General features: G+C 48.9%; 1 protein-coding gene across 1 annotated transcript in view; it reads right to left on the bottom strand.

The window, feature by feature from the left end:
* NGEF (neuronal guanine nucleotide exchange factor) overlaps window positions 1-26,644 on the bottom strand; it is a 39,675-nt gene that overhangs the window by 706 nt on the left and 12,325 nt on the right. Inside the window, exons 3-14 of the mRNA XM_074153727.1 lie at window positions 24,808-24,990; window positions 24,598-24,707; window positions 19,478-19,752; window positions 12,232-12,392; window positions 11,865-12,017; window positions 9,744-9,873; window positions 8,900-8,974; window positions 6,887-6,976; window positions 4,491-4,654; window positions 3,254-3,409; window positions 622-701; window positions 98-202 (exon numbers count right to left, since the gene is read on the bottom strand). Coding sequence (XP_074009828.1) covers window positions 98-202; window positions 622-701; window positions 3,254-3,409; window positions 4,491-4,654; window positions 6,887-6,976; window positions 8,900-8,974; window positions 9,744-9,873; window positions 11,865-12,017; window positions 12,232-12,392; window positions 19,478-19,752; window positions 24,598-24,707; window positions 24,808-24,990 — 1,682 coding nt within the window. The remainder of the gene's footprint in view (window positions 1-97; window positions 203-621; window positions 702-3,253; window positions 3,410-4,490; window positions 4,655-6,886; window positions 6,977-8,899; window positions 8,975-9,743; window positions 9,874-11,864; window positions 12,018-12,231; window positions 12,393-19,477; window positions 19,753-24,597; window positions 24,708-24,807; window positions 24,991-26,644) is intronic.

Here is a 26,644-nt window from a genome sequence, read left to right as displayed (position 1 = left end):
CAGGACGACCCCTCCTGTCTGCTCGACAGCCACCTGCCTACAGTGTTCCTCACCCTCACACAGGGACTCCCACCCAGCCTCAGCCCATCCCCCGTACCGTCGTCTGTCTTGTCCAGGATGTTGAGGACGTCAGCCAGCTCTAGGGACAGCTCATCCGGCTGCTGGGCCACGTATGGGTGGACGCACTGGATCTGTGGACAGTCTGCCGGGGAACAGGGTGGGAGTGAGGGATGGATGGGGATGGAGCCCGCTGCGAGACAGCACTGTGAGCTCTGGTCTGGTAAGAAACCCCCCAGAGGGCCAAAGGGTGCCCCAGCCACAGGGACCAGGGGGAGCACCTATGTGGGGATGGGAGCTGGGTGCACATCACCACCACAGTGCCACCCCATGAGCAGTGTGGGTGGGAGGAGGAGCTGCTGCAGCCCAGCCCAAGGTTGGAGGGGAGCAAAGTGAGTGCCAGGCCCAGAGACAAGGGGGTATCGATAATGGAAACACAAGAGAGGAACCCAGGGAAAGGGTTAGGCAGAGGCCCCAGGCCTGGGGCTGGACTGAGATCAGGGTGGAAGAAGGTGCCCTGGGGTAGGGTTGAAGAGCTCCCCGCTCCCATGCTCTGTCTCTTACCAACAAGTCTGGATGTAAACGAAACGAACTTGGTTCTTCGGTTTGGGGCCAGCGAAATCATCCAGCGCTTCATTTCACTCCTGGATAGGGGAGACAAACAGAGGCCATGAGCACGGGACAGTGGTAGGGAACCCAGCTCTCCTGCCCTGGGCTCCTAATTCTTCTTCTCGCAGCCCTTTCCTGCCTGCCCCCCTGGGGTCCTGGACTCACTGGTGATGCTGAGACCCCCTTCAGGGGACACGGGTTGGGAGGTCACGCGTGTCACAGTGTTCTGTGCCCTGTTGCTGCAGGCCCCCATGCTGGCTGTCCCCCCCCCAAGCAGCAGGACACCCCTTTGGGGAGCAGCCCAGTTTCAGAGAGCCAGCAGCCAGGTGGGGGGCCTGGCATCCCCTGAGCTCTAACCAGCAAAGGCAGCTCCTGGCTGAGCTGGGTCAATAGGAGGGATTCTTCCTGGAGAAAAGCAGTTAAAGGAACCATTTATTCCCACAGCTGCCATGCGGGAACGTTTAAAGGGCAGAGCTGATTAATTCTCCTGCAGACGAACGCTGCGGCATACCCAGGGTACCCCTCGCCTGGCAGCGGATGAGACAACAGGCCCATGTGGACACGTTGCCAGATCCAGCACGCTGTTAGGCAAAACCTGCAGCAGGAGGGTGGCTGAAGATTTCACAGGCGCTGGAGAAGCCCCAGGCCCTGTCCCTCCCTGGAGGCTTCCTTCAGCCCCGCTTGGAAACGGGGCAGCGCATCTTCACTGGCTCCAGCTCCTGCCTGGGGGAGCAGCTGTGCTCCCGGCCCTGGGGGAGACAGAACTTTCTACCTTCTCAGACTGGTAGTTTTAAAGCCTGCATTTGACACACATCTGAAGCCACCAGAGTGTCTTCTGGGAGGAGAGAGGCCTAAAAGGGAGATGTGAAGGACGAGTGCTGTCAGGCTGATCTGCAGGGCTGGGAATACCTTGTGCTTTGGGACTGAAGCCTGATGCCAAGGGCCAGTGAAAACACCTGAAAGCTGCCAGTTGAGTGCAGCCCCTCAGGCCACGAAGATGTGCAGGATGAGGGCCCTGTGCGCTGAGGGGTTGGCACGCAGAGAACAAACTGAGGGTTGTACTGTGCTTGTGGCCCTATCTGCAGGCTGGCCTTGCGCACAACTCCTTGCAGGGCTCTTTGGATCCTGCCCCCAGCCCCTCTCAGCTTGTGAGGAGCCTCTGCCTGTGCTCCAGTCCTGCCTCTGCCACCAGCTGTGTCCAAATGCACTTGCCAGCTCCTGGTGGAGCCCACCCACGGCATTAGCTGCAAGCTGCCACCAAGCAGGTCATCACTGCTGTACGGGTTCAGAGCTGGGAAATGCTGCAGGAGCTGAGGAACAGATGCAGCCGTGTCTGTTCGGCACCCACTTATCTCTTCTAATTCTTCAGCTTTCCAGTTTGTGTCCTGATCATCCCTGCAGCTCTGGAAGAGCACCCTGCAGCCTTCATCATACCTCAGCGCACGAGACCTGTTGGCAACCATGTGCGGGACCACACGCTCACTGTGGCCATCTAGAAGGACAGGTCAGGATGCAGAGGAACAGAACTGCAACTGCCTTCCCTGAGCTGAGGCAAACCCTGCCCTGGTTTATCGTTCTCTGCACAGCTCAGCCTCACAGACGTCAAACGTGCGTTTGCCCTGCATAACGTGACTGACATCTCTATTTTTGGTACAGCAAAGCTGTAGTCACGTGTCTGGGGAGAAGGTGCAGTTCCTCACTGTGCAGGGGGGCTCGTCTTCCTGACGCCCGTGCTGCTCTGTCCTGGGGGGGGGTGGGTCAGGGTGGGCAGCAGGATGTGGTCCCAGCCGGGACTGGCCTTCGTTAAGGGATATGGATGTCAAATGCTGGCCAACTGACAGCAAAGTAGCATCAAGCTGGGGGGTGTGCATCATCTCTGGTCGTTTTTTAGCTGGTGATGCATGTACACCTATAACAGCACAGATGCTGTGCCTAGAAACTGTGGGCCTAGTAAGGTTTGGGTCAATGAGAAAGCCGTGCCCCGAGCTCTGAAACAATCAGGTCCGTGTTAGCGCAGCTGAATCATTTGCCTGGTCTGAGCTTGTTGGAGCCTGAAGTGAAAAATCAGTGAGCCAAAAAAACCTGTATCCAGGGAGACAAGGAGGCCCCGAGCAACAGAAGGGCTGCGTGAGATCGGCACCGGCTGTGGAAGGTGCTGAGGAAGAGGCATCTTCTCCAGCTTTGCCTACGGGCAGGAGCCACTTTGCTTCACGGGGCTGGTCAGGCAGGGCCTTGATCTTTGCGGGGAGCCAGCTGAACCACTGGAGTTTGCACAGCGTACATCCTGCTTGCTTTTACTTTCTGCGTTATGCTTCGGGCTGTAAATTAGTTAGACTCCTGTGCCAGGGCTGATTTCTGACCTCTCTGCCTCAGCATCCAGAGTACCTATCCATCTTCCACCCTAGATGCTACAAATAGATCATATAGGAGAGAAACCTGCCTGGTTTCACTAGTGCCTTCAGTCAGGGAGACCGAAGGCAGGGCCGGGAGAGCCGTGCTGGGCAGAGAGGGCTTGTAGGGCGAGCAGTGGGACCCTACAAGGAGAGAGAGCAGTGCTGAGCGCGGGCAGGGTGACTGCTGTACTCACTGGGACGATGCCTTCAGCATGTAGCTGGCCTCCCGGTCATCTGCATTCTCCAGCAGCCTCAGGATGAAGACGTTGGCCAAACTCTGCCCCTGGTCTTCTAACTCTTCTACCCGAAGAAGCCCCCGAGGAGCCGAGTCAAACACTTGGTACTTGTCCCTGGGAGAGGTTAGAAGATTAGGAAAAACTGCAGTTATCCCAGGGGACTTTGGCTTCAGCCACCCAGAACTGTACTGGGGACACAGACCAGTATACTGGGGACACAGACACAAACATGGAAGCTTTGTATGGAAGGAGGATAAAAGTTGCCCTGCTGTGGGAAGGGATGAGTGGGTGGCTACGAAAACCCACCGCAAAGCAAGAGACCCTCTCCTTGCTCTGCCTTTGGCACCCCGCGTGGCCTAGAACAAGTTTCTCGCTCTGTCTGAGCTCCCCAGGTACAAAACCCAGGGAGTTCTCCCTCAAAGGGGACTGTGAGGCTTAATTCATTCCTGTTTGTAAAATGCCTCTGTGTTTTCCGGATACAGGCTGCCGCAGAAGCAAAATATTTCCAGGCGTACAGACACTGCGGCGACATGTTTATTAGAAAGGTTGGACCAGTGAGATGCTCTCTACCGGTGAGCCTAGTTAATGCTACAAAGAACGCGCTGTTCTCTGGGACCCGTCTGTTTGTGCCGTTGTATTTCACTAGTGTCTGGTTGCACAAGACATAGTCCTAAGCATGATGATGTCCTCCTCCTCCTGAGGCAGGTTACACTACGTCAAATATAACCGCTAGCCTCAGGCCTGGATTTATACTCCTCCCTGCTGCTCAGATTTTCTAGCCTGCTTTCTTAGAAGTTTAACTGACTAACTCTGAGCTGTTCTTCAGGCAGGGATGAGTCAAAAATCACTTCCTGACAGGAAGGCAAGCCTCCTGGGCCAGCCCACCAGTGGACGTAGCTCACTGCCACTCCGCAGAAGGATACCTGCTCCTTTACCCTGCTGGGAGACCTGGCCTGGAATCTGTTCAAGTCCTGTTTGCCACAAATTTTCAGCTGGAGAGCGCTGTACCACCCATGAAGAGTCAACTGTGCTCCGAGGCAAGGTGACTGCTGGAGGGGGGGGTGTACAGGTCAGGCCAGGATGCCCTCCCCGTGCCTGGGGGACGGGATTGGGGCACAGCATCACAGCTTGGTTAAACCCAGGGACAAACAGGACTAATGATGCACCCCACGTACTACCCACATTTTGCACTCACCCAGGAATTTGCCGGCAAATGACCAGCAGATCATTGAAAAGGAACAAGTAAATTTCTCTGAAGAGTTTCTTGGTGCGAAGTGTTCGTGATGTCTTTGGACCATTCATTTGCTGCAATTCCCCTTGCTTCAACAGCCAGCGGGAGTGAGAGATGATGGGCACAGACTAGAAGTGAGGAAAAGATGGCAAAGATCAGGAAAGCAGCAGCAAAAAACCCATGGGCTTATGTGGTTGAGATGCCGAAAGCAACAGGAGATGCAGAAGGAAGCATAGTGAGCTCTCATCACCACACCTTGCAGAGCAGGACAGAGTGCTCTGCCATCCCCACTGCAGCCCGGCACAGGGTGTAACAGAGCTCAGACAGGGACACAGCAGGGCCCCAGAATGAAGAAACACTCCAGGACGATGATGCTGGAGTGCCAAGTGCTGGATTCAAACACCAGGCTATGCCCTGCACAGCCCGATCTGTCTCTGGGGGAATCCCAGGTCTCATCACCTGGGCTGAGCCTTTCTGGCCCAGGAGACTGACTTTCAAAAAACATGTTGTCCCGGTTTGAAGTAAAACTGAACCAATTTTCTGTTCTGTAACTTTACATCCTAGCTAGGCCTCCTCTAACTCTCTGAAATTAACGGCATATTGTGGAGAAAACTGCTCGTTCTCAGAATGATAAGACCGATGTTTGTGCTCCATGCCAAGGGATGGTGTGCAGGGAGGCCCTTGCTTATACTTATTGCTATAACAACCAAGGTCAGCCAATTTCGTTATTTGCCCCTTAGAGGGTCGGAAACGGAAAAAACGTAGAGGGGTCACATCGGTGGGGAGGAGTGGACAGGAGAGGTGACCCAAACCTGACCAACTGGGGTATTCCATCCCATCTGCCCCATGCTCAGTATAAAAGCTGAGGGATCAAAGGGTCAGCCCCTTCCTGCGATGGCCGACGTCCAGAGAGGACTCTGTTCATCTGCCTTTGATCCCGATCCGTGTGTTCCTGACTCCAGAGCTGGAATCCAGTTCCCATTCATCACTGAGTCCAGTCTGGGACTTCCCCAGTGCCTGCCGGTGACTTGACTGTCATCCTGGGAGCTTGATACGGTTTTGTATATATTGTATCTATTTCATTATTTTCTTCTTTATTTTTATTTTAATATTAATTCTTCATTAAAGTAGTTTAGTTCATTCTAAACTTCTGAATCTCCTTATCTCTTTCTCCTCCTCTCTCCTCTTTTGGGGGAGGGGAGAAGGAGGGGGGAGGGCCATCTGTCGGTCTGGTTTTGGTAAATTAGGCCGAAACCACGACACATGTACTTGGCTTTTTGGCTACAAAAAACCCAGGTTGAATGGGTTCTCACTGGTTGGGTCTGTCCCAGCCAGGAGGAGATACTACCCGTGCAGCCACCACAGCACTTCTGCTAGAGTTTTACCACACATTGTGTTAAAAACAAGAAGCCCAGAACAAAGCACATCTTATATCAGAAGAACACTATGCTTCCAGTCAAATGACTGAACTATTGGAAAATATCAGCTTAACTGCTACTCTTCCCACCTTCACTCCCTCCCTGTGTCTGTCGCATGCCTGGTGGCACAGTCTTTCCTTCCGCAACTCTTTCAGCAGAGAAGCCCTGCCTGCACCAGTGCCCAAGGAGGACCTGCTGCAGGGACGAACCAGCTCCTGCCTGTCAGTACAGCCTCAGCTTCACAAGAGATGAAGGCAGTCTTGTGGCTACCCCAATCTACCACTGTCCTCTGGACTGTGGTCTAGCCCTCACACGCTCATAAAGCGCTCTGGAAAATCAAATTCTCAGAAGACCAGTCTCTAAATTTCTTTGTTTCGGTTGTCCAGGTACGTAAAATGTTGCTGGGAAGCTAATTATCCTCCTTAAAATGTGTGAAGCAGACAGATCTGAGAAGCATTTCCATAGCACTCAAGAAAAGAAATGGCAACATTCTACTTAGCACTGGAGTTTCACAGCATATATTAAATGAGATCTGGTCAGACACCCCTAAATATTGACTCAGCCATTCCCTGAGTGGAGCCAAAATAGATCATCAGTAGGTAATTAGAGACTGTACATAATGTATAAACACAGAGATGAATCAAAATGGTGGGACAATCTTAATTTATGGTATTTTCTGTCTTTGAAGCGCTTTGCTTTGTAGCTTTCATTTTCCTTTAATGTCATTTGTCATGTAAAATAATAGCTGAAAGCTGACCTGGATTTTGAAGAGAGGTGAGAGGGAAGAGCCAAAGGCTTCGGAGGGGGACAGCGCGGACCAGGCCACCACTGAACACTCGCTAAGAGGAGTGCAACAAGCTTACTGCTGCCATGTCCGCACGCACAACACCCGGACACTGTTGGCTCGCTGTCTGCAAAGGGTTACCAGCCTATTGCTCATACCTTGATCTTGAATTCCAGCTTCTTCTGGATGCTGATCATTTGCTCTGTTCGGCTCATCTTCCTGACGCCTTCGTTACATGCTTTCACCACCTGGGAAAAAATAAGAGTAGAAAGATTTGCCTCCACTGGCCTTAAGCAGGTAAGTGATGACCGACAGCAGAGAAAGGCCTGTGACAGGGTAAGTGCAGGAATTGACCAAACCAAGCTCTTCTACCAGTGCTGCATTTGCATGAAAAATAAAAGAAAAAAGAAAAAAAAAAACAACCCAACAAAACCCCCAAAACACCCAGATGATGTTATAGCAGGAAGCTGACTATCAGAGGACATGTTAAATGGCTGCACTGTTACCAAACCAGACAGTATTAAGCAACACTCCTGGTTGCTCGGCAAAGGGAACAGCTCGTTTGCCAGATCCTGACACACCACATATCTCATCTTTCTCCTCCTCAACACTTGAAACGAGGTACAGGCACAGTATCATCTTCGAGAAGAGAAAGAATCCAAAGATCCTCACTTTGAAGAAGCCAAAGCTGTGGTTCTGCCAAGCAGCACCAGATGCCAAGGCTCTGAAATGTCCCGGGAAAGGAGACATTCATCACACAGAGCCCAGCTGTGTTCTGAGTATAAACTTTTAACTGAAAAACCACAACCAATGTGCAGGCACTACCCTGTTACAGGGACCTTAACCTAGATGCCATTGCCTGTTTCATAAGGAGCAACTCTCTCGAGAACTGGCTAGGGAGAAAAATGACGTTGGAGAACAAGCTCTGCTTTGTGCTCTGTTTCTGCTACTCAAAATCCACCAGAATATCAGCAACTGAAACCGTGATCAGCTCCTACCTATCAAATAGGATATCTATAAAGAAAATAACCACCCGATGGTCTCTGTTGTGATGCTTGCACCCTGCTGGACATAGGCATCTAAACTTAAAACATTTTCAGATAAGTAACCACGGAAAGGGAGTTATGAAATTGATCACGAGTCCCTGACAGCTGAATATAGAAAGAGCATTTTTCCATCAGCAGTTGTAGTCATCTGCATACTAAAGCAACAGCTTTCCTCAGGCTTTTGACCAATGGAAAAGCAACTGGCTACCAGATACGCCATGAAGGATCCTGCAAATACTAACTAATGCAGAGCATGCTTCATTGCTAAGGTCTCTGTCTTTATCCCTAGTGATCTCCAAAGCGTACACCTCCTAGACTAGTTCAGGGCAAGTCCAAGAGCTCATTTTGTTCTGGTGTTTCCGTCGGAAGCTGCAACCATATCCTCACACTGATGTTCTATCAAAGTTTTCAATTTCAAATACTTATGTTGAATGACAAGATTCAAGAGGTGTTCCAAGCTTCCGCCAGAGAAGGGTTCCACCACTCTGTCCCAGCCCACGCAGCCACCAGCTATGTCCAGATCATTCAGATACGTAGCCAGGAGGTGGGATCGCCCTGTTTGACCATGTCAGGAACAGCCCAGATGGAAAACATTCCGATGCCTTCCTGGTGTTTTGTACACAGCAGTAACTAGCACAACGGAACACCAGCTTCAGGGGAGAGAGGGCTAAAAGCAAGCTTGAGTACTTCATTAAGAAACTGTTATTCTAGGTCAGAAGAAGCAGTGTGCTGTATTGGAGGAAACCTGACACAGTTGTACTCTGCTGCCTGTTGCCGCTAATTACACGTCCCAGCGGGATCCATCACCTTCAGGTATCTGCAAAAACAGTTTGTATTCATGGAGGACCCCGAGGGAAAACATTCTTTCTGCCCTTTACTACAGCGGAAATATACACATCTGTTGTTAGCAGGGGATTCCTCATCACTGACATCTAAGTGCTGCTAGATTAGTCCATCTTTGAGAGGGAGGAAGGCTTAAGATAAGAAAATTATTCTTGAAACACAGTGACAGGATTCAAAGGGACAGTTCCAGGAGCGAATATAGTTTGTAGGTGTTTTTCTGGAGGGGGGAACTGAGCATGATAGTTTAATCTTAATGGCCTTCGTTAGCTCATTCAAACTTACTGTTTCCAGCTCTTTGTGTGCATCCAAGGCAGTGGTTTCCCTGTCAGACTTCTCTTCCACTTTCTTCAAAATATTCTGCAGGGGGAGGAAAGGCTGTGTTAACTCTGATCCCAATTTGACAGCACAGAAAAGTCTTTGCTAGCCTCAGAGTTATTTCTGGCCATCAGCCTAATTACGGGATAGGCGACAGAGTACGGTGACTCTCACCTCTTACCTCCTCTTTTTCATTAAAACCTGCTCCTATCTGACTTTATGTCTGAAAGAAATATAGCAGGCAGACTCCTATTTCATAAATATAAATGAATAAATAAAAATAGCTAGAGCTGGCGCTAACAGGCAGTGCTATTGGTAATCCCAGTGGGATAAGACCATTTGGGACTGAGCTGTTCTCTCATCCCCAGAAACACATTCTCCAGTGCAGCGTTTAGACAAGCACAGGGGGAAGATGGCTCACGGAGCCTGGTCCAAGCCACCATGATGTAGAGAATTACACATGGAGCATTCCCATGTTCTGCACCGTTCATCTGCAAGTCAGCACCCAAACCATCAGGCAGCTGGGCTGATGGGCTGTTGCCACCCCTTCTAGCAGCTCGACAAAGTTCCTCCTCAAGTCTTTTGCTAAGTAAAAGCTATCTGGCAAATTCAATGCTAACCTGGGGATGGTTTCTGAGCAACCGAAATCTTTTTTTTTTAGCTGTTGAGAATGTCTGATTCTGTGGAATGGCTTCATTCACCTCGAGTCTTGAACGTGGCTGTACCTAAGCCTCATTCACAACTGCTGAAAAGGAAAATTCCATGAGTGATCCAGAAGACCTTCGGGGGAGAGAGAGGAGCGAAACCCTACCTGCACCAGCAGCTTGAGCCGAGTGATCCTTTGAAACGGCAGAATCAGGAAGGAAGAAAAGGAGAGGCCTTTGCACTTGGGATCTAGCTCCAGCTGTGAGATCAGTTCCCGGAAAGCTGGCTTGTCCTGGCTGAGAGGAGAGAGAGAGAGAAGGTCAAGGCTTTGAGTGCTACCCTGCCTGCAACTCTGGTATGTGGCTGATGATCCAAAAGCAGCTTGGTCCCAGAGACAGCATCTTTCTGGCCTCTCCCAATAGGAGAAAAGAAGGGAGGAGGGGGCTTGATGCTCCTAGGTGTATTTTAGTTTAAATCTAGAACTATTTATAGTGTTGAGGGAGGGAAAAAATAGACTTTTAATGTACAAGCTATGGTAGTGTTCACATGTGTTAGCACATCTAGCTCAGCAGCATACGCTGCGTGCGTAGGTGTGTGTGAATGGGGTGTGTGTCCAAGTAGATGAGTCAGAGGCATAATTATATATTTTTACACAGTTGGAACTCTGTGACAAGGTGAAATTCACGCAGTCGTAAGAACAAGGCAAGCCACAAAAGAGCTCAAGCTTGGCTACTCCTGCCTGCTTAGCCGGAGGATGGAATTCATTATATGGCCTGAGAAGGGCATGGGCTGTGCTCCAGCCTTCCCTGATGGTGTTTGAGGCAGATGAGGGCATTGCTGAGCTGCACGGAGCAGCCTCACAAGCCCCAGCTGCCACAAAGACATCGCCTCTTGGCAACTGCAGGGCCCTGAGGAGGACTTACACCGCTGGAGTCCTGGCTAGCAGAAGCAGCACGACTAAGAAGACACTGCTAACTGTGCAAAACCTGCCTTTACCCCTGTGTGACTCGCAGCGATCCAAAAGAAGCCATTGTAAGCATTTCTCCGGGCTGCAGCAGGTACTGGTGTGACGGTGTGACTCGCCAGAGCCACAGCAGAATGGACCTGCATCTGTCTGAGGAACAGCCAGTTGGGGGGGGAACGGTGACACACCTCAGGCTTCGCGTTCAGCCAAGCGCTGCAAAATTCTCAAGCTAACTAGGAGCCTGTGGAAGGGAGTCTATTCTTCTCAATTTGCTCTAGGTTCTCCTGCAGATGAAAAGAATGCTGCTCTCTAGATTAATATCTAGGAATATCTCCATCTCCAACATGTCCAGCCTATTGCTGCTTTGCTTCCGAGTAGCTCTAGGCAAATTGTTTATATTCTGCAATTACACTGCTCACTTCTGATGGAAGGAAACCCTGCAGTGCCCTCCTTTTGGAGAGAACAGTTGGCCAAGCTCAACAGCGGCCCCTTAAAGTGTTTTTTTGTTTTGGTTTTTTTTTTTTTTTTGCCCCAAAAGCTGGAGCACAGAGAAAGGAAAGGATTAGGGCTTGTTACACTCCTCTGAACCAGCTGCTGCTCTGGGGAAGAAATACAGTGCTGCAAGTGCAACGGGCTGTCCTGAAAGAATCCAGGACACTGTAACTAAAGAAAAATTAATTCTCCAGCTGAGAGACAAGCTTGTAGGGCACTCTTTGTTTTGAGCTGGCATAAGAGTATTCCTACCGGACCAGAAGATTTGCTAAACTTGAAAAATGCTGCAAAAATATCTCAGATTACATGCTGAGGCCTAGGTTAGGTCTGTCTGCGTAACACCAGAATGGGAAGAAAATGGGCCCCCTTTTTTTTTTTTTAAAGAAAATTTTGTTGTTCTGAAAAAAAATACTCAACTTCAGGTAGGTCAAATGCCTTGCTGAGAAGCTCGGGAAAAGCAACGGTTGTTCTTGTCATCAAAGAGCTGTATTAGATTCTTGGCTTTTCAATCTCTTGCCTCTACTTGCAGTTTAAAAATACATACATTTCACAAGTGTCCCCTCCCCTGTGTGGACCATAAATATTTCCCACAGTTGAGAACTGCTGGCTCTGAATTTACTTGGTATGTTACTTGCATACTATATCACAGCACCCTTACTATAAAGCCTTTTAATTGTTTTTTTTCTTTTTATAGGTACAGTGAAAAACCCGTGAAGTGGGAAATCCTGTTTCTGTGCTACCCAGCCCTTCCTCATAAATATCAAAATTACAGCTAAATCTGTGGCCTATACAATTTTGCAGAACAATTTAGCATCAAGCACTGGAACTCACAGAAGCTGCTTGTAAGCTCTCTCCTGGTAGGTCTGGTTGGAGACGTAGGTGATGTACACGGAGAAGTGATTAACTGTATGCTGGTAGACAATATCGCACACATCCGAGATCACAATGTTCTCCTCCACCCGCTGCTCGAGGTCCAACAGGAAGCTAGATGAGAAACCCAGCACTCATGTTAATTGTCTGTCCCAGCTAGTTGCCAGATGAAGCCCTTGGGGTTCAAAGCAATGAATGTGTCTACGGGCAATTTGGAAAGACAGTGGGTAACAGACTGCCCCTAGTCAGCTTCTCCATCCCTCTACAAATGAGGTTAGCTAAAGCGATGCCGTTCAGCTGGTCAAAAATCCAGCAGCAGTTGTCTTACCGCTCGCTAACAGCCATGACATCCAGGACGTTGGAGAAGAGGATGTGTGCCTCCGACTGGTGTAAGATCTTTTTCAGACGTTCGTTCTCCATGAAGTGAGACACCAGCAGATTCAGACTCTTGTAATAGGAGGCTTCGGAAGTAACCAGCTCGAACATGGCCTGGGGGAGAGTCCAGAAGGAAACAAGGAAATCAGCAGGTACCTTCCAATTCTATAGAGAGGTACGCATAATGTTAATGAGAACATCTGTGCTGCACACAGTCATGGACCCTGCACCCCCTCTCCAAGCCCAGTGTACAGGGAGAGGTAAGCACCCAATGGCATTTGCCATGTGTCACACAGGATAGTGACTTGAACGGGGAAGATTTCCTCCCTCAGCCATCAGCCCTGGCTCCTTCTGTCTCTCTCCTAAGTTGTTTGACCACATTTCATTCCATGGAGTCTCTCCAGGAGAATTATCTCTTTTTCTCATTATATATAAGCAGCCTGATTTTGTGCATGTGCACATGTAAGAGCACTTCAGGGGCTCCCTCCTTCCTTCTTCGTGTCACTCAGATTTGATGTGAGGTTGCTCCAGGCACCCTCTATGTCCACTTGTCACAGTCCTACACTTTCATCTCCTTTTTGGGGAGCTCCCCTTGTCAGCCCCCATACACTCTCCAACCCCCTGCTGATCGTGACAGCGCTGGCTTGTTGCTCTGCTCCTTGTGGCTTATTGTGCTTCCCAGGAGGGTCTCCTTGCACTGTCCACGCTCCTGTTTTAGAAAAACACGAGTGTAGGGGGCTGGGCTGTACAACACCCAGCACATCAGTGTGCAACACACGCTCCTTGGGGCAGAGCTAATACAGATACACAGCTGTGGTGCTCCAAGCCCCTGTGTCTTCCCTGTCCGGAAAGAAATACAGCTGCTACTGTCCAAGTGATGCTCCCTGATCAACCCTGGCCATACCCAATTCACCAAGGACTGCAGCAAGACATAGAGGTCCTCAACTATTACTCCAAATTCCAGCCCTTGCTTCCCCTGTCAAAAGAGAAGTCTCTGGTGTAGAGCCTGGCTTCCTCAGGCCAGGGATGTGGTCTGGGAAAGCAGAAAGACAAATTGGTGGTTTGGTTCAGAGATAAATCACGAGTTAATGAGACGAGGATGTAAAACCTTCTGCCCACAGCAGGTGCTGCAGTCCACTGTTGCCACACAGAGTTCACCTACTGTTCAGGCAAGTGCTTGTTGTCTTTGTTCAGAGGTAGATAAAAGAGGTGATTATTTACACACCTATTGAATCCGTTACGTGAAATAAGATTAATTGAAGATTCTCACAAGGACTTCAACGTGGTGAAAAATCATTCGATCCTTCAGACATCTCTTGATGAAGGTGCATCTAGGGCTCCTTGTTCCTGGGGCTGGCCCATGCTGCTGCTCAGTGAGTCTCGTTTCCTCGAACCTAGAGCTGCTCCAACCCTTGAGCCCAAGCTCCTCTGCTGCACCCTGGTGAGGGTGGGAGGGTGGTGAGGCTGCCCAGGCGGTGCCGGTGGCAGTCCCTGAGCTCTGATGGCTCTCACAGGCTGCAGGGACCCAGCCAGAGCCAAGGAGATCCAATGGAGCAGCAGGTACGTATGGCATTTTTTTGTGCTGTGCATATAGAAAAATATCTTCCAAATTAGCTGAGGGTCTGTCTTGTGACTTGCTTGTTCTTTTTGGGGGGGTTGTTTTTTAACTTTTTTTTTTTTTTTTTAAAGAAATGATTGGATACTCTCCGCTGATCAGTTTTTGGGCTTTTCCTGGAAATATCGCTTTACATCACAGAAGAACCTGAGGTACAGAGACCCGGGTTGTATTTCTGACACTGTGCTGCAGTCCAAGATCTGGGAGGATGGGCACACCGAGGAGGGACTGTTACTCAATCCAGAGCTGCTAAAATATCAGTTGAAGTGACATTTCATCTCTTTGCGGGGTTGGTAGCCTGGGAAATATTCCCAGTGGGCAGTTAAGTCAAATAGGTGGTCCCTTCCTGCATCAGAGAAGGAGGCTCTGCCTGCACAGCCCTCAGAAGGGAGACAGAGCAAAGGGGGTGGGTAGAAATGAACGTACTTTGTCAGTGTACATTGAACAGCTGGTGTTTAAAGAGTAAGAAGACGTTTGGTTTTTTTTTTTTTTTTTTCCAAGGCCATATTCCTAATGAGAAAAGTGGAGGAGTATCAGCTCGGCTTCTCCCAACAGCTTCACCAGGGCAACAGGTGAACCCAAGAGAGAACCCATTTTTTTGTGTGACTGGCTGGGTCCTAAACGTACCTCTTACAGCTTTAACCGTACCTTTTTATTAGATAAATGAGAGGAGAAGTGGAAATAGGTAAAGATACAACAAGGAATAAGACAGGATGTGCTGGGACAGTCCATCCCTTCCAGATATCCTGGAGATTGATAGCACCAGCCATTTTTCTCTGCAGCTTTCCAGACACTTCAAGCCAGGATTTTTCTTCTGCCAGGTTTGAGCAGGATGGCCATGACAGCCAAGACCAAGACCTGCCACCCTACCACAGCCTTTAAACCCCCAGACAACTTGCTTAATCTAGAAGGTTGCTTCCTGATCTGCAGAAGCCCCTCTGCCTAAGTTTGGAGAAATTAATTTGTGTGTGTTTGCTATTCACTCTACTAGAGGGATGCTAGACCTGCATGGGCACATGCACAGGGCAAGCCATGCTAAAGAAATAATGAAATCCAGAGTGAAAATATCAATGCAGAGGGTTCTAATTTAAAGGAGCTGCTAGGAAAATAAAGAACATGTCCATTGGTCAGGACAAGATTCTGGAAGTGTCCACAGCAGGTTCAAGGCAGAATTTTCTTAATTTACTTCGGAGATTTAGCTGGTCCTCTGTAGACCCAAAGTACCGACTCCACACAGCCGATGGCTGTTTCCCTTTTGAATGGTAAGTATGAGCTGCAAACCTCCTAAACTGGCACCAAACACCCAACCACGCAGTGTGATGATGTGAGCTTTATGGAATAACTGAACTTTACTAGCTCTAAACAGTCGCTAGAAAAAAAAAGCCCATGAGCGTCTGGTCTCAGAATTGCAAAAATAACTAGAAAAAAAATTGAAGTAAATGTCAATTGCAGTAATAGTATCTTCCTAAGTTTACAAATAGTCTGGAACTATCTCTTGGAAACATGACCAATGCTATTCCATCAGTCCTCTGGGTCATTAACTTCATGAAATTGAGTCATGTAAAAACTATACTAATCATTTTCATTGCTTATGTTTTGGCAGAGAGGCTGAGAAAGGAAGAGAGAAGCAAAGCCTAAGAAGCAAACTTAGAAGATAAAACAGGAGAAAAATTAAGAATCACCAAAGACAAGAGTAAGTAATCCTACTGACTAAATTCCTGTTGAGACAATACAGTGTTTCATTGCATAGACGGGAAATATCTGTTCCCAATGGCCCTGCTCTCTTCATGTAAACCACCAGGTAAGAAGGGGGAATTCTGGTCTTGCCCAAGAGGGATGTTGCTCCGACCCGATGCCATGAGGGCTGTGACCAGCCCTCAGAGCCGGTTGCCTTCACAGTGCCAGTCTGACATCCACCTGCTGGAAGTGCATTAAGTCCAGCAGGAGAGCTCTCTGGAGGTTTGAAATCTAATGTTTGCTTGCTCAAAGAAGGAAAAAAAATATTTTCTGGGCATTTTTGTGAAAATGGAACAAAAGAGAGTGCCTACCTGTCGAATATGCTCTTCCACACAGAGGCCTTGTCACCAGGGCACACAACCAGGTTCAAGTCCTTCTTTTGCTTGAGCAAAGAACATTTTGAGAGCAGCAGCTCTCTGATCTAAATTCACACCATGACACATGGTGCAGATTAGTCTGTCTCTGCCCCTTTTTTTCTAGCGCCAAAGTGACCTGAATCCAAATAATCCCTGTCAAAAACTTTATCAAAGCTCATACATCTCAGCAAAAATGGTTCAGTTCAAAGATTGAGAATACTTTGCTAAACTATTTTTATTAATAAATTGTTTTGGACGAGTTCCACTCAGCTCGGAATCTCCTAAAACACAGAAGATGAAGACAGTGTAGAAAAATCAATACAGTTAGAAAGAAGAAAAGGACAAAATGAAGAAACTATGCAGTAAGTAAACCAGGGACAAACTGAAAGGTAGAGAACTGAACTGGGAAAGCAGAATAAACCAGAGCCATGCCATAAAAAGGCCACACCAATATCTAATTCAAGGTTCATGCTGAAAGAAGTTTCACTGATTAAATGTTGTTTCTTCTTATCTCTCTGGTTCACTACCTCTTCAGAGCCTGGTACCTTGGTGACAGAATTTGTTTTAACCTAAATCATATGTAATACAGTGTGTGTGTTTTCTCTCTCTAGTCACTTGTTCCTCCTGCTACATACATGTTGTCTGTCTTCCCGTTGACTCCACGTCGGAACCCAAACAGCATTTCTTTTGGCTTGTTCTTGCATCATTACATTTTCTAGATAGTTAGAAGAAAGCCCTTGGTGATTCGTGTTTTGCTGTGTTTGATGCTCAACAGATGTCTGGATAATTAAAACTACACTGTCAATGACTTAGTCATTTCTGATAATTACTCCAGTAGCACATAATTTTCGTATTTCCCTGACCTCTGCGGTCAGTAACATGTCTTTTGCTTTTTCTTTTATTCTTCCTTTTTCTGCATTTGCACCCACATTTTTTGTGACACTTCTAGTTGTCATTTTACATCTTGCTACTGTCACATTCGCTTCAGATGAAAAAGGCTGGTGTGGGAGAGGCCATTGCTGTCTGATTTCTGTTTGAGTTCTCAGGGCTAATGGGCCATGCTGCAACATTTATTTTTTTTTTTGCTGAAACTGCTAGGGGGTGGATGCAGTTTTGGGGGGTTTTATTGTGTGTGTTTTCTTTTCCTTCCTGAAACTCCATTTTCTCATTTGCTCATTTGTTCCTATCAGGACAATGACAAATTGCCTCCCATGACATATTTCAAGCATCCATTGCTCTTCCAGTCAAGTTTCTTGTTTCGATGCCTGAAAAACACCTGTGTCTTGTTTTTTATCTTGTATTGATAACCTGGTCACTCATTTTCCGTCATCGCCAATAGCAAAGACAAGATTCCTCTTGTTGTTCCTGTCTCTTTCATTTTGAAGATGAGCAACGTTTTCTCTGACTGTCTAAGTCCTGCTCCATCACAGCTATGGTGGTACTCCCTTCCTCAGCTGTGAACAGGGGTGTTTCTTTCAACTTTCTTTCCATTTGTGTACTGGTATTTCCTCCTTGTGGTCCAAATAATAATCTTATTCTGCCTTTCCTGGCTGAAGAGCTGCAAGCTCTTCTAGTCCTGCATTTACCACAGCTTTGAAGACAAAATGGGTCAGAAAAGTACAATTTTTGTCCTTAAGACATTTAGTCCAGAATTTCTGCTGCCCTGTACTCCAGGTAAATTCCTCCAATTCTCCTTGATGAAGCTGAACACTCTACATTCACTTAATCGAGCCCTCATGTACAGCTCAGACTCCCAATTCATATCCCACACGAGTACAGTTCCAGCACAGCAGGAACAAGCCATGCCTGGTTATAGCAAGGCTGAATTCAACACCTTCTCTTTAATTGCCTCAGTGACTTCTCCAGCCTTCCTTATTTGCTGTCCTTGACTATCCACACAAAGCAAATTCTCCACTTTATCTATTCAATGTTCAGCCAATTTCACAGCTTTCTGGCTTGGAGTGATTTTATAATTTCTTACTGTGCTAATCCCAGAACAAACAGGAAGAAAATTTCAGCGCTGATAAACTAACATCAGGGGAAAGCACAGCACTTCTTTAAGGCAGCACTGTCCCATCTCCATCTGCTTTATTTCTCTTGTTATTTAGGCAGCGAGAAGAAAATTCAGCACACTTAATGTTGGGGTTTAGCAGCACAGAGATTTTTTTTTCCTTAAAACACCTACAGGTAATGAACATAACTCAACAGAAATGGCAGGTTTTGAAATCCGTAATGCAAACTTTTAAGTTAATGTTTCTCTGTAAAAGACTCTTCATTTTGAAGCAGAAAGAAAAAGGAAAGCTTGTAAGTTTTCAGATGCCAGATTGTGTTTGTAATGCTGGCAGTTAGAACTACCGTGTTTTGCCAGGTAAACAGAACAAATCTGATACGGAAATAACCAGAGCAGAAGAAGAACGTGGAAAAGCAACAAATAACTTTAGTCACCTCCAGCCATAACCCTGACACACCGACAGCCTGTGCTTGCCAGCCCGGTGTATAAAGACCGTTGATGTTGATTGCGCAAATCCAGGTAAACTTGGGGGAGGACCGCTCACACCGTGAGATGTTCTTCAGCACTTTGGGTACAACCAAAGCCAGGGCTGAACAAATACGCTGCCACAGTGGTCTCACCAGAAGCAATCCTGTGCCTAGGAGTATTGTAGGACCCACAGGATCAAGCCTTTGAAGGCCCATTGCTGGTATTACAACACACACCACACAGGAAACGAGGTTTGTTCGTCCCCACTGCTGGCTACAAACGCGGTGCTATGCGCTGACAAAGAGCACTCCCGCTCCCCACGCTATCCAAAATAGCAATCAGTTGTAAATTGTTGTGTGACTGATGTTTTCATTGATCGCAGCAACTTACCCCCCCACCTACTCCTTTCACTGTTTGATGCAGCCCTATAAATTTTACAGCGTATGACTTATACAGCGCAGTGACATCACTGTTTGGCTAAAAGGTGAATATACCTGTCATTATTTTTTACTGTTTTGCATAAGTCTCCAAGGAAAAATGTTTAAAAATAAGGAAGCTTATCAACCTCCATCTCTACCCTTTCTGTTAATGCCATCACATTTAAAACAGATTACAGTTAACGGTTGAATTCTTCTAAGATTTCTGTTGGGAAGCATGTATCCTGCTAGTAACTTCAGAAGAGGATTAATGTGCACTGGGTACCAAAACCTCTATTGCAAGAGCCTCTTCATTATCCTTCCCTCCCTTTGTAAACTGCTCCTAAGGCTAAAAGGGAAACAAAGTTCTTTTTTAGCTAAAGAAATGTCCAGCAGCAACAGCATATAGAAAAACGTGTACTTTCAAAAAAAGAATGGTGCTAAGCAGTGCAACACAGAGAAGTACTCAGCAGGGCAAGGCTTGTCTGTGACTGCTATGAAGCTTTTAATTTTTAAATTTTAATCATTTGACTTAATTCACTCTCACTCTTTTAAGCAGCAATCCACTTAAGAAACACTCCCCCTTCCCCCATTACCTCCTGCAGCTTGATCTCATCTGGCTGGAGGATGCTGAGGACCCCGCTGCTCCGGATCTCGGGAAGATCCTGCCATAAGTTGAACCTGGAGTTGGAGTTCCTCAGCAAACTGATTTGTGGTGGAGCTTTGTTTTCGGTTGTAACTGTAGGTTCTGCTTCAGATGGGGTTTCCTCGCTGGGCGAACTCTCCTCAGGGTCTGTCTGTGAATCCTGCAGTCGTCTGGTTTCAATCTCCTGGCGTGTCGATTTATCTCGATATTCCTGATACAAGAGCCCTAGGAGGCAACACCGACAGGTCTGAGAGGCTACAGCTGAACAAAAAAGTAGAAACGTATTGTGGGAAAGGATGTTTGTTTTGCATTAGTTCACCTTGGCAGAGGTGAGAGAGATCCCTTCCATGCTGAGCGAAAATGCCAATTACGGCATCCCTATTTCAGCCAGAAGTGGAAACTATAAATGGAAGACCATTTCTAAATCTGAAGTGCTGTCCTGCTCTCACAAAACATTTAGTAACACAGTAAGACAAATCCATGATCAATTGGAAGACATAAAAGGTTTGTTATTTTCCAGGCTTTTAAATGCTTCTCTTAAACCTTGATTTTCTCTGCAATATTATTATGTTGTATATAGTTATATTATATAGTTCTACAGACTGATAGGTATGTGTAAATGTGTGTCTGGAAAAATAATACTGCACATGTCAAAAGTACTTTAAAGGAGCAATTTGATGGCCATGAACATCCTTAAGGAGGAAACGCTGAGCTGCTGTTAAGGCATTGGACAGGTGAAGCATTGGGACAACAATAGATAGTAGTTTGTTTCAGTATTGACTTAGAGATTAGCCTCGGACACCTCGCTTCATTTCCTTCTGTTTTCCTTCTTAGTTTCTATGATGATTGAAGACAGGAAAATAACACTCAAAAGGTCCCTGAATGCCACGGCACTAAGGAAGAGGCTCTGAATTCACACCATCTAGCGGCACATCAGTCACACGAGGTGTCTTCTGAGTTCCAATTACTAACTTCAGGAGCTGACGAAATCACACAGAATTTGCCCCCACCCCTGATTTCATCTGACAGCATGAAAAAGGTAGGAATCCTGAAATTCCTTGGCCGTCTTTAGAAGATCTTTTGTCTCTCCCAGGGCTTTCTAACTGCCCCATTTCTCTCTCTGAGCCATCTATAGGACCCAGAATATTAATTGTTTGAATATAAAATGTAATTTAGAAAATATGAAAAGACAAGAGAGCATGAGCCTGCTCTGAGTCACTCCCCTCACTTACTCAAATTGAAGGAGTGCAATTTACATTATCTCCGTTGGTTTATGCTTGAATTGCAAAGTCTAACATGAATGAATAAAGAGAAAAGTCCTTGATGTTTAAAAAAAACCCCAAAACCAGCACCAAAAAACCCCTAAACCCTATGTAATTTATTTTGTCCAAATCATTAGGGGTTAAAAATCTATCTGGTCACATGCATTTATGATATTGGATCCCAGAAGCAGATTCCGTGTGTAATAAGGTGAGAGACAACCGGGTCAGGAGTTTGTCCAGGGAGGGCAGAAACATAGATGCTGCTGCCTTTTAAACCTCTGGGCCAGTCTTCACGAGGCTCTGTACCAGTCACTTATGTTAAAATTATATCAGAAATATGCTGGGGAAAAGCACAGGCACAAAGGACAGCATTACCGCAGTCTGCGAGTGTATCCTGTTATCTGTTCTCCCTGGAAAGACGTTCAACACTGGATTAAAATAGCAATAAGGGTAGCTGTGCCTAGGAAACCGTACAGTCTTCTGTTAGCTTCCTACACGATAACTGGAGAGAGGAGACTTCCCCTGAAGTTCTGCATGCTGCTGCTACTTACATAATTCCTCTCTGCGTCAACCAGGCTTCTATGGCTTTCCTAAGCATTTCTGCCCCTTATTCAGCATCAGTGAGGGTGCTGAGGACGCGGTGGGGTGGAAAGGCTCCTTCAGGAACGGAGGGGAGAGCCTGCTAAGTCGGAGGTGCTTTGAGCGGTACCGATCTGTGAACTCAGTGGGCTTGAAGGCCCTGGGGCAGTAGGGGAGGGCATGGGGTGCTTTTGGCCCCACTGAGCACACCAGAGAGTGGGACAGGCTGGCAGGCAACCCCTTCCAGCAGTGTGGGCAGTACTTCATCAAGGGAAAACGTGCTGGGAAACGGAAGCATAATCTATGTATTTTACTCATATCGGAGATAATTACACTTGCAGCATGTGATTGTACAGCCATGTTGTGCTGGTGGGTCTGCCCTGCAAGTCAGAGGTAATTAAGGATATTTTGGGTAAGGGGCATTTACTGTCCCTTGTGCAGATCTGGAGAGAAGCCCATTAAAAAAGATCCTCAGGATAAATTTCCTCTTTGCTTTTAAGGAAATAAAATCCAGACAATGCAACTTGACTTTGTTTCCAGGTTCCCTGCCTGACCAACCAAACAGGGAAGACCTACAGAGCCTTTGGTGGCAGAGAAAGGCAGATATGGACGGGGGGAGATGGAATTGACTAAAGGCATCTACCACCAGAACTCAGTCGGAAATGACAGCAAGGTAACTCATTTTAAGGAGGGAGCTGAAGAGAGACTGGCTGAAGCTCTACCACAGACAGCATTATGGGGAGGAAGCAGAAAGGTGATACCAGCAGAAGGACAAATGACAGGTAGATGTTTAAGCAGAAGAAGGGTAGGAAGAAACAAAGAAGGTTGTGCTAGCAAGGATAAAAGATATTCTCGCTATCTTGCTGTAAAAGGTCCATCCATATGTCAGGAAAGAGGTTACAATGGGTAGAGCAAAGGCTTAGATGAGAGAGAGGAAGAGCCATGCAAAAGCCTACTCTGGACATAGCAGGAGATGGTCACGGCACAAGTCAGGCGGTGTAAGAGACGCAAGGTCAGGGAACCGGGTTCTGACATGTTGAAAGGAGAGCGACACATCTGGGAACTGACCGAATGTGTAGAAAGAAGCTGAGATCAGTAGTTGAATGTGACTCAGAAGATGATGCTTTAGAAAATGCTTAAATTCAGTAAGTGAACAAGTACAAAATGTCAGAGACCTGTATGAGCTCCATTCATTCCTTAATGTCCCAACTGTCCCCACTGTGACCTGGCTAAAGGTTAACCATGTGGTCAGACCCTGGTTTTGGTGTTGCCTGTTGACTTAAGTGGTTAAGGCTGATCTTTCTAAGGGGTGTTTACATAGTTTGTATAGTATATAATAGACTTTTTCCTTTGTGTTTATTCCATTTAATTTTGCTGTCACAGTCTGCCTTCCCAGCTCCCTCAAAAACTGGGAGGGGAATTGAAAAACTAGTTACTAATTGTGGAAAATGCTCGCCTTAGAGAGTTCGCAGTGCTGTTAAAGTAAACGTTATTACATTGAAAGCTATGTAAAATCTCAGGAGGTCCAGAGACATTTTCTCTGAAATTCTCTGCTCCAGTTTCAGGTAAAAAGTCCATTAATGCCCCAAAGGCGGGAAGGAGGGAAGGGAGCAAGTGTGCTCCAGCCATTTGAAATGACCTATCAGGGATTAGTGTAGCATCTCTGGTTGTCAATACCCTGACTCCTCCATCAAGGTGCAACAGACCTACTTGCAGTTACACTGACGTGTGTAGAGCGATCGCACGGCTTTCCTCTGATATACAGCTCATAAAAATATATATGAGTATAGCAACTGGGTTGCTTTGAAGTTCTGCTGTTTTTTTAGTATTTTTATCAGGCCTCTTAGCAGCACAGTCCCAGTAAACTGATAACGTATTGACACATCTGCCTTGGGAGAGTAGTACCTACACAGCCAAAAGCAAGTAACCGACCTGGCAACATCTATACAAATTGTTCACCACTTTGCTCCAGAAGGCCCCAAACTCAGCTGTTTTGTCTGACAGATGCTGGCAGGCTGCCAGTTTCACACCAGCCTGTCAGCACTGTCCCGGTGGCATCAGGTGCTCCAAGAATCAGCCCTGCCTGCCACAACCTGACACCAAACAGCAGCCGTTTTCCTCTCCCACAGACAGCGTGAGAAGCCTCCTCCTTCCTGCCAGGAAGGTTCGCCTTGCTGCTCATGAGAATTATCTGTTTTTTCCCATCAATGTAGAAAAGTGCTACATTCCTGCCCTCTAGATCCAAGTATCTTGCAGTTTCATTTCCTGAAATTGAACAAATTGAACAGAACTGCTTAAAAAAAAAAAAAAAAAAAGAAGCTTCCCACCATAAAACCTGCCTCAGGGGTAGGGGTTAACTTTGCAGTTGCCCAAATCTCTCTGAGGGATGTCACCATTCAGATGTGGGAAACCAAGAAACAAGCTGTGAAAGTCCTCTCCGCATCCCACAAAAAAAAAAAAAAAAAAAAAAAAAAGATATAATTCAAAAATACCACAAGAGCAAAAGCATAACAGTCCTCTCTTCCACAGCCACCCAAATAACCTCAACTCTGCCTTTACAAAGAGACTGCAAATGATAAAATAACTTTCTCCTCCGTCGCAAATGCTACACCGGTGCCTGTCACAAACGCACACTGGACCCCAGCGCATACAGCAAGCGTCCAACAGGACAGTCGACCAGGTACTTTAGTCTTACACCTTTTTGACTACGCAAAATCGGATTTCAGCAGAAAGTTGGCTCTAGCCTTAACCGCCTCGTAATTACAAGAAGTAATTGTTGTTAGTGAACGGCGGTAAAGCAGCTCAGCGACGGATTTAAATCACCTGCCAGGCAGCCTGCAAACCTGATGCCCCTAAAGACAGCAAATAAACCACCACCGAGGGTGTGACTGTTCTGTTTTAAACCGGCAGAGAGAGGTTTTCCCAGCGAGGACAGGGAGCTGGGCGCCGGCGACACATCCCCCTTACCCCCGCCCGAGGCTCCCTCCTGCCCTGTCCCGCTCGGGGTTCCATCTGGGTTCCACTCGCTAAAATCTGCCGGTTTGAGGGGGTTTAGGGGGGGCGGGAGACCCTCAGGTGAGGGGCCCGGACCGCCGCGGCGGCACCTCTAGGGGCTGCTGTGCCGCCGCCGAGCGCGGGCAACGGGACAAGTCGCGGGAGAGCGCGGCCGCCGGACCCCCACCCCAACCCCGGCCGGGGGAGGACAGCGAGGCGGGGGACGGCTCCTTACCGATGTGCTCGATGAGGTTCCTCCAGGAGTCGGCCGTCATGGGGTGGGCAGGCGGCGGCGCCTCGGCCGTGCCGGCGGCGGGGCTCTCCTCAGCGGCGGCGGGGGGCTCCCTGTGGGAGGCGGAGGCACCCTCAGCCGCGGTGGCGGGGCAGGCCCCCCCTCCGCCCCCGGGCGCTGCCCCCCGTTCCCCCCCACCCCTCTCCCGCTCACCTGCCGGGCTGTCCCGCCGAGCCGTCCTGGTCGAGGGCGCAGGCGGCGCTGAGCGCCGCGGCCAGCAGCTCCATGGCCGGCGGCGGCAGGCGGCTGCCGAGCAGCTCCGGCGGCAGCGGCGGCGGCGCGGGGCTGGGGGAGCCCGGGCGGTTGCCACGGTAACGGGGGTAGGAAGGCAGCAGCCTGCGCGGGAGGGAGAGGGGAGCTGAGGCCGCCCCCGGGGCGCCCCCGCAGCCCCCCGGGATCCGCTGAGCCCCCGAACCTCCTCAGGGTCCTTCCTCGGACCCCCCTCAGGTATTCCCGGGGACTCTCCACCAAATCCCCTTAGAGCCTCCCCTCAGACCCCCCCCCCCTCAGAAATCCCCGGGGGCTCCTCATCCAAATCCCCTCAGAGCCTCCCCTCAGAACCCCGCTCAGGCATCCCCAGGGGCTCTCCACCCAAATCCCCTCAGACCCTTCCCAAACCTCCTTAGAACCCCCTTGGGCTCTCCCCCCCAAAATCCACACAGAACCTCCCCTTAGACCCACCTCAGGCACCCCCCACAGATTCTCCCCACAGAGACCCCTCAGAAGCTCCCCTCGGGCCCCCACAAGCCCCTCAGAGCCCCCTAGCCCCTCGCAGCTCCCTCCGTGTTCCCAGATCTCCTCCAGGGCCCCACAGAGCCCCCCTCAGCCTTCCCCACATCCCTCCCGAGACCCCTCAGAGCCCGGTAGAGCTCCCCAACCCCACTCCCTCAGAGCCCCTTCAGAGCCCCTCAAATTCAACCCTTAGAGCTCCCACCTGACCCCTAAGCGTGTGTCGTGTCCCCTCACCCTCCCCCCCCAGTGCCTCAGAGCCCTCCTGCAGACCCTCTCAGAGCCTCCAAAATCCTTTCTGAGACCCCTCTGGTTCCCCCCTACACACATGCACAAACTCCTCTATCAGAGTCCCTGACCCCCTGCAGCCCCCCACCCCATGCCCGGCACCCCTGCCCGCAGAGACCTCCTCAGCCCCCCAGCTCCCCTCCAGTGCTCCAACGCAGGTCCCTCCTCCACCGGGAGGCTGCCTCCCTCCTCCCCAAGGGCCCCCCCAAAAGGCAGCAATCCCTGCCCTGGAGGCCCCCCACCTTCCCAGGCACCTCTACCTCCATCCCCCCCCCCCCCCCCCCCCCAGCTCTCCGGCAGAGAGGCTCCTTCCTCAGATGCAGGGAAGCCCCTTCTCCATCCTCTCCCTCCCTCCCCAGCAAGGCGCCCTCCCCCAGCAAGCACCCACACATCCCATCCCACCCCATGCACCAGCCCGGGCCCCGTCCCCTCTCCTCCACGCACAACCCCAGCCCTGACACTGACCTCTCCTCCCTCAGACCCGGGGCACAGTGCTGCCCCCCAGCCCCTCCGCCTCTCTGCCTATCTGTGGCTGGCGCCGGCTTTGAGGGAGAGAAAAAAAAAAAGGGGGTGGGAGAGGGGGGCTTTCCTGAACTGCTTCCAAATCTGGTGCGTATGGTGCGTTTCTTCTCCGGGAATGAATCCCTGAGATGGAGGAAGGTAACTGGGAAACTCAGGCTAATCCCTCCTGCCGGGAACTGCACCCCTGATTACCCCACAGGATTGACCGCTCTCCTCCTCTCCTCCTCCGGCAGGGCTTTGCACCCGCTCGGTCATTTCCCCCGTCTCCCCTTCCTTAGCGTCGCTACTTCCATAAGGATATATTTGTCTCGTTTAGGCAGCAAGTATCTCAGTACTCAATGATCTATATCTGTCTTCGTTCAGGTAATTGTTTTTCCGCCTCAGGGGTAAATCCTCTTGAGCTCCAGAGTGCGGTTACACCCTCGGATCGGTTCGAGCGCTTGCGGACAGG

This window comes from Numenius arquata, chromosome 9 (genome assembly GCF_964106895.1).
Source record: "Numenius arquata chromosome 9, bNumArq3.hap1.1, whole genome shotgun sequence".
Taxonomy (NCBI): Eukaryota; Metazoa; Chordata; class Aves; order Charadriiformes; family Scolopacidae; genus Numenius; species Numenius arquata.
This window is presented reverse-complemented; position numbering and strand designations above follow the sequence as displayed.